The sequence below is a fragment of the Chrysemys picta genome, chromosome 14 (assembly GCF_011386835.1).
Source record: "Chrysemys picta bellii isolate R12L10 chromosome 14, ASM1138683v2, whole genome shotgun sequence".
Classification (NCBI taxonomy): domain Eukaryota; kingdom Metazoa; phylum Chordata; order Testudines; family Emydidae; genus Chrysemys; species Chrysemys picta.
The window spans coordinates 19501298-19513428 of NC_088804.1; the positions used below are offsets into that span (position 1 = coordinate 19501298).

Below are 12131 nucleotides of genomic sequence, written 5' to 3' on the forward strand. Positions count from 1 at the left end.
TTATTTTTTTATGGTATTGTATTTATAGTGTAAGATATAATGTCACCAAACACTTTGAATTTCTTCAGTGTTCATAGTTGCACAACTCAGCATGAACCAATCTCACTTGTTTTTTATAGTCATGGTCTACAGAAGTTCTTCTCCTGTCGAGGAATTGCAATAGCTGTTGATTACTTTTGGAAACGTGGCCACAGAAGTATTACTGTGTTTGTTCCACAGTGGAGAACAAAACGTCATCCTAACATCAAAGGTGAGGCAAATAATGTCCTGCTTTATTTTCTTTTGCATTCAATCTAATTAACTCTTTCCAAGTTCAGCTCTTGATATTTGGGACCTTTCACAAAAATGTAATTGATAAATAACCTAATTTTGAATTGCTAAGTAATTGACATTTCTATTAAGTTTTTTTACATTTCTCTGAATTTTATTGAATCACTTGACAATATCCAGTTAGGTGTTATATACTTTACTTTAACATTTGGGTATTTAGAGAAACCTTTCCAGGTTTGCTCAACAGTGTTGAAGACCATTCTTTGAAGAGCTGATATTTATTTAACTATCATGAAGACACTGAGGGTGCATCTTTATCATAAAAAATGTATTCTTACCTCGAGTTAGCTAACATAGGGTAAAACCCTAGGCAGTTTGTAGGTTCATATGAGTTAGCAGGTTGAGTTAAACCTTAGGTGCTCCCATAGTCTTTAACTTGACCTAACTTGTGTGAAAACTACAAACTGCCTTGTCTTCACTAGGTTTTTAACTCGTGGTAGCTAATGTAAGTTAACACATCTTTTTCCTAGTGAAGGTAAGGCCTTAATGCTTACAAGTCCTTAAACTCACAGCTTTACCTTTCCTCTGCTATTTTTAATTTCTTTTAAAATCATTCTCACCTCTTGGATAACTTTACATTTTTAAAGTTATTTATAAGACTGAGTTAGTTCATCCTTGTGACAGTTCTGTGAAGTAAAGAAGCAGTAGCTTCACTTTAATTAGAAAAATAAAACACGCAGTTAATGGGACTTTTGGGTGCTCACCATCACTGAAAATCAAGCTACCTGTTTAGGTGCCTAACTTTAAGCATTCTAGTTTGAAATATTTTTAGTCTAACTGACCTACCACAGGTGGAGATGGGTTTTAGAGGCAGGTTAGAATTTAGGAACTTATGGGCCATTGGCTCCATCCACGTCTTACCCGCGGTAGTCCATTTCTAAGATGCAGTGTGCCACCTGTGCAGATCAGTATGTACTGTTCTCAGAGAAGATAAGCTGTTTTGTATGTTATGTGGACTAGATGTAAATTCTGTAAGTAAACACTTTAAAGAAGAAAGCCTTGCCTTTAAAACTGAATGTTTGTTTTACCCTTTTAACAGAGCAGCATTTTTTAACACAGCTCCAGGATGTTGGAATATTGTCTCTAACTCCTGCAAGGATGGTATTGGGAGCAACAATTGCTGCTCATGATGACAGGTATGAAAGATGGGAGTTAAACCTTTTAAAAGATACACAATGACTGTGTCACACCTCATGACTGATATTGTGAGGTAGCCATTAACCTGGGGAGCCAAGCACCAATGTCATGTCTAAGAGGTGTTCCATATCTTTGTGTGCAACTGCAGTGTATCTGTCCTATCAGGGATCATTATTTAAATGACCTTCACTCCCTTGTACACATTCTGCTTTCAGAATGTCAGTAAGGCCAGCGTTTTTAATGGCATTATATGTAGCCAAAATCTTAGTAACTTTAAACTATCATCATTCATCCTTGCATGACATGGATAGTCTGTATAATTTGGTAGCTTCTCTCATTAAAACTTATCATGGATTTTAGTCCTCACTGAGGACAAGTGTCTTTGACAAGTTTTGTATAAATCACTTGCTGAGGTTTACTAACTTATAACCCACTGAGTTGTGGAGATTAAATACACCCATGTGTCTGGATCTGTGCTCATTGAAATAACATGTAAACTACTTAAGAGGAACTAAAGAGGGAGTTTTTGCCTGACCCTTTTTCTACCTTCCAGCCTCTAAGATGGTGTGGAAGAGACAAGAGATTGTTACCTTGTGCTTAAGTTCCATAGGTTGCATATGTTCAAATATTGACTCTCTAAGACTTGCTGCACTCAAGGTGATCGTAGCCCTAGTGTGCCATATGGTGGTAAACTATACACGAAGGCAGTTAATGTCAGACTTGCATCCCAGTTTTATTTAGAAACACGTCAACAAAATACCATAGTTATTTTAAACACCACCCCCAACCTTGAAGTTCTGGGGAAGTCTTTCAACAGATCTGTCTCACTCATCGCAAGTGGGGAGTTTCTTTCCACAGTCAGCTTTCTTAATCATTGAATGATTACTACTAAAGTCTCCCAATGCAAGGCCACTAGTTAGAAGAGCATGCTAGAAAAGTTTCTTTTATCAGCTAACCCTTTAAAAGTTGGCAAAGACAAGCAGCTGAAGCTCTGAGCTAGCCATCTGGAAGCTAGCTTTTTTTGCTGCATCTTCCTCCCTCCCAGCTGGTAAGCAATCCACCTTCTTGTTTTCCTACTGACTAAGGAGATGGCATGTTCTTGCACATAGTGCATGTCTGATGTTGTTGAATATGCAGTCTAACCATCATGTTCTCATTAAACATGAAAATAGAAGTAAATGCACTAGCACATTTTAGTAGTTCTTAAAAATAAATACCCCAAAACCCCTTCATTAATGCAATGTTGTGTCAGAAAATTAAAAGGTACAAAATGTAGGCAATCCATAGTTGTTCCCACTGTAGTTTTTATGTTCTACCATCTCACATACTTCTAAACTTATGCCTTAAAATAGAACAGCATTTATTATAATACAAAATGCTGTATACTTTCAGTGGAAAGACTTCTGATTGCTGTGGAAATCAGAGTATCACATTGTGTTTACATTGAATCTGTGTTCACGGTTCATGTAAGCAAAACTCTTTGAGAATAATTTATTCTTTTTAAACTGTGTACATCCAAAATAGTTCACAATTGGTATTTTTAAATAGCAAAAAGTGGGATTGTTTATTCCTCTGGAAATAAACACTTTGTACTTTCAAGGTGGTCCCTGTATTTCTTGTATTACTAGATCAATAATAAAAACTTGCATTAATTTTAATCCTATGATTATGAAAAGGATATATTACTCATTGATAAAACAGCTGTTGAAACAGGCAAACATAGTGGTAGTAATGCAATGGGGCTGAAGTATTATCCTGCTGCACAAGGGGACACAGCAGATTAACCAGTAGAGAATGTCTGGCAATGGACTTAGGTTGAATTGTGTAATGTACTTTCAACTTTACTGGTTTATTTTGGACATGCAGCTTTATTTACTTCTACATACGCTTTTTGTAAACCTGTAATTCAGTGTTCTTAGTTAGCATTTCTATGATCAGCACCAAAGACTTAACTTAAAAACGTGTCTGAGTAAGCGGTACAGCTTGCAGTCAGCTGAGGCTTGGATTCATTTTTTGGTTGGTTGAGGTCAACCAGTCCCTCTTTATAAAAACTTTTAAAATAGGTGTTTTCATTAGCAGAACTATGCTGTCTAATTAGGGAAGGCTCCTCTTATAGGACTATGATGCTTGTTTTCTAGCTGATGTGAATGGCTTTGGCCAGAACTAAACTGAAAAAATATTTTAACTGTCTTTGAAATAAATGTTGTTGTAGATTTTTGCTGCATCTTGCTGATAAAACTGGAGGCATTATTGTTACCAATGATAATTTCAGAGAATTTGTGACGGAATCATATTCTTGGAGAGAGATTATTGAAAAAAGGTAATTATGTGGATTTATACACACCCTAAAAGAGAGTCCTATCCTTGTGCTCTAGATGCCCTTAATATAATTTTTAAAATACTGCTGTGATATAAACTTTAGCAATACCATACAACAAAACTCCTCACCTGACATCCTGCTCCAACAATGTATCCCCATTTTCAAATGTCTGAGGAGCAAAAAGGCACATCTGAAAGTAATCCTTATTTGGGCTGTTTTAGACTGAGGTGGGAACAAAATTTAAAGCTGTGCCTCCCCTCCCCTTCCCCCCCCCCCAACATCCTGCCAGTAGCCCCTCCCATTGAAGATGCATAATTACATAAGCTTGAGAACCTTTGCTAACCTCAGCTATGGCATAGAGAGCAAGGCAGTTTGTCAGATAAGTAAGTAGGTCCTAAGAATTTAAGGCTTTGCTGGTCAAAACCATTAGCTTGGTTTCTGGATGGAATTTCACAGAGCACTGACCTCAGATTCTTACACTGAGATACTCCATTTATCTGCTGGGTCATTGCATGCTGCAGAATCTTTAGTTTATGGGTGGTTTTAAGGAGTAGCCTTTTGTAGGGTCCACTGCAGTAGTTTAATCATGAAGTGACAAAGGCATATTGTAAATACCCATTTTGGTGCTTCTATATTGTATTCTCATTTTAATGAAAAAAATATAATGGCCAATGCCATATGGGTATTTATTAATTCCAACACTTCATTGATAATTTTTCCCATAGACTTTTTTTCAGTGGCTTTCTATTCTGAACATGTTGTTGATTTTTGTCAAACTGTCCCAACCAATGACATGGAGAAAAGCCATATTGCAGGTACAATACACCTGCATGTTTACCTGTAAACAACCTCCTTCAACAATTAACTTTTAGTTTTTTAAAGTTATGTAAACAAAGTCTAAAATCTAAATGTAAAATCTTAAAAATTGGGTGTGTCATATTAAATTTAAATGACACACCAGTTATTCTATATTATTTAGGGTCTAATCCCAAGTCAATGGAAAGAATCCAGCTGGCTTCAGTAGACTTTGAAACAGGCCCTATAGTCTATTCAGAAGACAAAATACTAATAAGTAGTTTTTATTAAAGGATTTAAATAGGAAGAAGATGCTTAAATGGTACAGAAATAATCTCTTCCACTATTGTATTTCAAGTTTGTATTTAGTATATATAAACACGGGAACTTCTGATTACTTTAATGCTAAGGATTTGCAGCCAACTAACGTTAAATAAAAATATCTTCACACAAGACTAGTCAGCATTTAGTGCCTGTCCCCTGGAGAGACACTATTGTGTTTTAGTCACAGATCCCAATCAGTTGTGCAGCTTGCGATGATGTAGGAGTCTTGAGGTAATCATTTGAATATACGGACAAGGAAGGAGAGTTTAAACATATAAAAGTATAATATAATAAAATCTTCTGTAGTCCTTTCTCTCTCTCTCACTTGTTTTGCAGTGGCCCAGACCTTCCAGTTTAAGAACCCACTGTAGTCAGGAATAGTGGCGGGATTTTCATTTCCATATAATCATCCATTAATTCATGATTTTGAAAGGGAATGTCATTTTTAGCTATAGCAGAATAGAAGTCCATTGATCAGACTGCACTGATTCTGGCTATGAAATTAGATGGCTATCCTGAGGTAGTTAATTCTACATATTGGGAGTGGGAGGTTGAAAAAACTAATTGTATTGGTAGAGCTATTTCATTATTATTTACTGTTGCAGGTTGCTCCAATACACATTTGTTGGGGACATATTCATGATTCCTGATGATCCTTTGGGAAGAAATGGACCTAGATTAGAGGACTTCCTTCGGAGTGAATGCTGTTCTAGGTATAGCAGTCTCTTCATTCTGCTTTGAGAGCCAAGGCTTAAAAGGGGCAATAAATGCTTTAACTGAAACCTGAAGCAATTTACTTAAACATGCCACTGTGACGGGTTGGATCACAGAAACCCCCTTGGGAGCTGCCACCAGATGTGCAAAGACTACCCCTGCTTCTGTTTTCCCTGCCAGCTCAGGACCCCAGCACCCTGTCTTGCTGAGCCAGACACTCCAGTCTGCTCCAACACAGACCCAGGGTCTGAATCACTTGGCCCAAAGCTGCAAGTTTACCTGAAAACAGCTCACAGAAGTGCGCTTGTCTTTAGCACTCAGATGCCCAACTCCCAATGGGGTCTAAACCCAGATAAATCCGTTTTACCCTGTATAAAACTTATGCAGGGCAAACTCATAAATTGTTCGCCCTCTATAACACTGATAGAGAGATATGCACAGTTGTTTGCTCCCCCAGGTATTAATACATACTCTGAGTAAATTACTAAATAGAAAGTGATTTTATTAAATACAGACAGTAGGATTTAAGTGGTTCAAAGTAGTAACAGACAGAACAAAGTAAGTCACAAGCAAAATAAAATAAAATGCGCAAATCTATGCCTAATCAAACTGAATACAGATAATCTCACCCTCAGAGATGCTTCAGTAAGTTTTTCTCAGACTGGACACCTTCCAGGCCTGGGCACAATTCTTTCCTCTGGTACAGCTCTTGTTGCAGCTCAGGTGGTAGCTAGGGGATTCTCCATGATGGCTTAAGTAAATTTAAGTAAATTGTTATGCATCCGAAGAATTGGGCTGTAGTCCACGAAAGCTTATGCTCTGATAAATTTGTTAGTCTCTAAGGTGCCACAAGTACTCCTGTTCTTCTTTTTACTTAAACAAAGTCAGTGTACAGTATGAAAAATATATTAAGAGCACGAGCTCTAAAGATGTAATAGCTTTACAGGAAAAAATGTTCTTTTTTGTTACCTTAGTCTGTTCAAAAAGTGGTGGTGATGTTACATGGATCTAACCAGGGTCTCACAATAAGTAAGGCAAGTGCCTCAGTAACTTCCTCTGAGGTTTGATTGTGGTGGCGTTGACATAAATGTGGTGGTCCACATAGCATGTTGGTATTACACAAACCTATGATGCGTAACTAGAGACTCTGTTTCATAAGAAATAGAATCAGTTCATCTAAATATATCCTTGATTACCCCTTACTGATGATCAGCATTTGGATGATAGGAGCACTGTAGAAAAACCTAAGATAAATAGACAAATTAACGGTATCTTCTGCACATGGGAGACACACAACTTTTTTCCTATTTCTATTTTCATTTTCCAAGCTGCCCTCAGGTTACTACATCATACTATTAACAATGCCTGCCAAGACTTCTGGAACTAAATGACTTTTTAATCTATTTCATTTTTAATCTTAATTTGTTTTAAAATGTGTAGATTTAAATTTACTACCATAATTTAGAAATATATTTAAAAATCAGATCTTCCTTTATATTCCTACAAAGACATGAGTTCAAACATTTGTTTTTTTCCATTGCACCACATAATGACTTTCCTAGTCTCTAAATCAATGAAATGAATGCAGCAGGGCCAGATTAATCTTTTGTGGGCCCGGCGCCAAACTTATTTGTGGGCCCCATGGAGGCAATGGAGCATGGCGCGTGGAGGTCAGTCCCCAGAGCGAGGGGCCAGCCAGGGGCAAATGGGCATGGCATGGCAGGGGCAATCCTGCTCCGCCCAGCCCAGTGCGAGGAACTATTTACAAACCAGCAGTTGCCAGACACACAGTGGTCCGCCCGGCCCTGTGCTGCCAGCATGCCCCTTCCCCTCGGGGGGTGGGCCCATACCACGCCACACAGCCCCCCCCCCAACATCCTCCTGACTCCCTATCCCAGCACCACCCAACCCCCTCCACTCAAATCCATAGCACCCTGCACAACACCATGCCTGCCCAGCACCCCACAGTCCCATCACAACTGCCTAGCACCCCCACACACACAGAACCCCCATTCCCTAGTGCTCCAACATACACATTTTCCCTGTCCCATCACAGCCCAGCACCCCACAAGAAACCCACTCCCCCATGCCCTGCCTCCCGGCCGCAGTCACTGGCCCTGCTGGGAGGCAACTGTGTCTGCCAGGCTGAGCTGGCAGTGCAGCCAGAGATGGTCCTTTGGGAGTGGTGTGATCAGACACACTTCCTCTGGAGGGGCCCACCCAATCTCCCCGCACTGTCCCCTTCCCCCACCCCACCCCTGACCCTGGCTGAGACTGTCCAGGCTTCTGCACCAGTCCTAGGCGGCTCAGCTCCGGGAAGACAGGTGGGGTCCCACAGGTGGTGGGAAGCAGAGACCGCCCAGAGCTGGAGGTGCACTGGGGTCCGGCCAGGGGGAAGAGAGGAGCAGGGGGGTGGGGATAAGGAGGCAGCAGGCGGGTAGGCCAAGAGGAGCAAGTGGTGGGTGGGGGGAGCCAGCGGGGTCTCGGGGTGCAGTGCAAGTGGAGCAGCCGGAGTCCCTTCTGAGCATAGGCCCGGCTCCATAGAGCCACTGGAGCCATTGTAAACCTGGGACTGAGCTTCTTGAACAGATAAGTAGTGGCAGTATTTACAGCATTTGGAATAGAGAGAGCCCTGATCTGGGGGTTCTTGACACTTAACCTTAAAGCTTGAAATGAAAATACTACAGTATTTATATTAATGATGACGATCATAATAAACACGTAACTCTTTAAAAACATGACTATTTCATTAGAGAGATCAAGATAAAAATAGTTGTTGGCTGATTTTCAGCCATCATGTATGATAGTTTATGTAATGAACTGGCTGATTTAATAGTGGTTTTTTTGTTTGTTGTTTTTTTTAATCCATCTCTACTATAACTAAGTAATACTGAAGTTAGTACATGGCATTTTGCAAAAATATTAAACTGATTACTTGAATGTTTTGCTGTATGTTGAGCACTCTTTACCTGTCTAAAACGTGCATCATAGTCAGTCATATCTAATGCTAATCCATGTTACCATCTCTTAGGTTTCAGATTTGAAGTCCCTTAGCTAGATTGTTGTACTTACTGTTTTGTATCACTTTGATGGAATCAAGTGAATTGCATCTTTAATCCAAAACAATCTGAAGAATACTAGAATGTAGGGGTTCAGAGGCTTTATTTTGCCTACACTTTTTATACTCAGAACAATATCACCTCTTCCTTAATTTACCAGAGATTTCACTTTTGTTCTATAGAGATTTTCCACCAGCACAAATAACTCTACCGACTGGGGGACTGCATTCTTCTGGGACCTCACACTTCATGCCAATACCCAAGTCATGCAGTAATAATAGACAACCTATGAACCAAGTACATGGTGGTCCTCCATCTGCCAGGCTTCCATTTGAACCAAACTTGCCAAACATACAGACTGGTCTAACAATTCCACCACAAAGATCTACTACAGAAACAATACAACTAAGGGAAGCATTGATAAAAATATTTCCTGATTCTGAGCAAAGACAGAAGATTGATCGAATACTAGCTGAACATCCATTCATGAGAGACCTTAATGCACTATCTGCCATGGTGCTTGACTGAATATGATATGGGGGTCTTACATTGCAACTGATCCATCTAAACTTTGAATGTCAATGTGAAGAAACATGTTGCTCTGTGTCATGTCACTTTATGCATATTCAGAAAATACCTTTATTTGTATAAAAAGATATGAACTATTTTTTTGTGTGCATATTCCTAGGGCTTTCAAACATCAACCTTTTTTGGTAAATTAAGTTATGCTGCTATTACAGATTTGTATTAATATTTTCTGTGAAAGAAAACAAAACTTTGCTTCTGCCTCCTTGGAATTGTTTATTAAAGAAATAGCAGTTCACTTTAGAATAGTGTATTTGTACTCGTTTCTTAATTATACTTAAGGGGGAAAAGGTCATGTTTGACACATACTCAGATTAGAATTATTTTTTTTTAAATATAAGCAGAAAATGGCACCTTTAAAACAGTTTACCATTGGGGGATGTATTTGCCAGATGTATGCACATACTCTCATTAGCATTAAGTACACACCTTCAGGTAATTGTTGGGGTTTTTTTGCCATGGGGTTGGAATTGCTTGTACTATTATAGAATATTACATTTTCTCTGTATTGTAGAAGTAATGCCACTGGGTGGCATCTTGTATCCATTAGTTTGTAATGACCAAGAAAAAGGTTTCTAACTGAAATTCCAAAATGCCAATTCATATAATCAAAAGAACATACAAGCAAAGAGAACTAAATTGATGACTGAGACAGTGCTACTGTGGCACCATTTAGAGAATAAATAGTGAGAGGGCTGTTGAACATAATTTAAACAATATAATTGTGTTACATAATTCACTTACAAACCTTACAGGAAAGAATTCTGCTATTGCAGGAGGCCAGGAAATAAACATTAGTCTGTACACATGGGTGGGATTTTGGTTCTCAGGTAATTCTAAAATAACTTCATTCTTAATCTGAAATCACTCACCCTACTAATCCAGATTGGGGGTAATACCTTAGGGTATTTCCACAAAGGACTGTTAAAACAGAAATGTACAAGCATAAGCCAGTATAACAGAAAAATTCCTAATGCTTTTAAAACACCACCACAGTTTGAAGATGCCAGGTAACTGATATATATATATATATATATTTTTAATGGTCAGAAAGGGTCTCTTGACCCCTCTCCCCCCCCCAAAATAAAAAATCTTTACACTATTTTGTCCAATGCTTTTCATATAAAACTTGCTGTTTATAAGTTACCTGTTCAGTTTTAGTTGCTAGTCCTGTGATCTCAACTTAGTTACTGAAAATGAAGCTGTATTCGTCTGTCCTATACATAATTACCCATAGCTAAGAGAGTGTTCATAAAATCTTGGCCCTCAAGTACCTGAGGGCTGATTTGGATTGGTGTGCTGGTCCTAGAGGAGCTGCACAAGATGCATTAAACTGGAGGCCCCCCAGGTGGTGTCAGAGGGGACACTGAGCCTCAAAGCATTGTTGGAACCAGTAGCTCTACTTACTCATCACAGCAGCAGTTTGGTTTAAGCTGAAGAAAAGGAGTTTGCTTACATAACTTTTTTCTAGGCTTTTTAAAATTTACATGAATCAACTGAAGGAAAATTGTGCAATGATTTATTAAAAATTATACATTTGGCAGTCTAGAAGGGGGCAGTGCTGCCAAATCTTGAGATTTTTATTTATTTATTATGAGTGATGTGAGAAACTCCAGCCCTCTGACTGGTTGCCTGCCCCACTTGCCCATCTCCTGGGCCAGAATAACCAATCAGAGCTGCTGCTGGCAGAGCGCTCTTCTCCCCATAGCAACCCAAAGCCATTCTTGAGAGAGGTGGGGCTGTAATGGAGAGTTAAAGAGCCCAGCAACTCAGGCTGAGTCTGCTCCCTCCTGTGAGCAGCAAGGACAGGGTAACTCCTCCCCTCTCCCTCACTACAGCTCTTGGCCTGCGAGGGGTGAAGAATTGTTGGAGCTGCACCCCCAGCCTGGAACGGGGAGAGGAGAATGAAGAATCCTAGGAGGAGCCAAACCGTTTCTAGTCTATTGATGGTATTTTTACTGAAATGGAAAGATTCAGAAAGCATCCCACCTGACCCTAACCAGGGTTTTCTTGTTGACCTTGATAAATCCCAGGCATAAAATGCATATACCACCTGCTTACAGCTACAGGATTAGCTGAGGTGCTCACATGCTCCAAGAATACAGATCTCAGAATTATAAATATGTAGAGAAAGTCACAGTCCTTAGCAGCTCCAAGCAAAGTCTACTGAGCAAGTCAGGATAAAATATTCCTAAAACTGAGTAAATTCAAAAGCATAAGAAGAGAAACAAACATTTTTATGTACACATTCTCAAAAAATCTCACTATGGCTGCCATGTGAACTGTAACTCATTCTACTTGAACGTATATAGTAGTCTTGGTCTGTGTGGTAACTAGTGCTTAATGAGTGTGCAATTTGGGCATGTTATGGTTCCCATAGCAACCAGAGTGAAATTCTTGCCTGTATTGCATGTAAAATCTCATCCCTAACAGGTCAGGGTAGACCACATTTCATTTCTTCATAATGAGGCCCACAGATCCTTGATAGTAGGGCTCTCCTCTGCACAGCCTTGGAGGCAGACCACAGCTGTCAGTCAGAGGCAGAGGGGGTGTGACTTCACCTCAGAAACCTCCTGCTTGTGTCTGGCTCTCCAGCTGCAAATAGGGAGACCAGCTACTCTCTGCTGTAGAGCAAAATTTAAGAAGAAAAAGCTTAAAATTTCTAGGCAGTGAGGATCTGCTGTTTGTGTCAGGGAGGATTACCTAGTCACAGGGACCCTCTATGCTCCCCCACAAGGAGTGCAGAATGGCAGAGAAAGTGAAGAAGAGAGGGAAAGCCAGACACCATAGCTCCTACACCTCCCACTCTGCTTGAGGGCTGCATGGAGATCTGTCTATGCTGTTCTGTGGAGACTCAGGCCCCTCTC

The 12131-nt window shown here is 39.7% G+C and overlaps 1 protein-coding gene across 1 annotated transcript in view; it reads left to right on the forward strand.

Annotated features, from left to right (window-relative positions):
- N4BP1 (NEDD4 binding protein 1) overlaps nt 1-9507 on the forward strand; it is a 33899-nt gene extending 24392 nt beyond the window's left edge. The window contains exons 3-7 of the mRNA XM_005289826.5: nt 120-250; nt 1370-1466; nt 3680-3787; nt 5512-5619; nt 8862-9507. Of these exons, the coding sequence (XP_005289883.1) occupies nt 120-250; nt 1370-1466; nt 3680-3787; nt 5512-5619; nt 8862-9207 (790 nt within the window). The 3' untranslated portion in view covers nt 9208-9507. The remainder of the gene's footprint in view (nt 1-119; nt 251-1369; nt 1467-3679; nt 3788-5511; nt 5620-8861) is intronic.
- The last annotated feature ends 2624 nt before the right edge of the window (nt 9508-12131 follow it).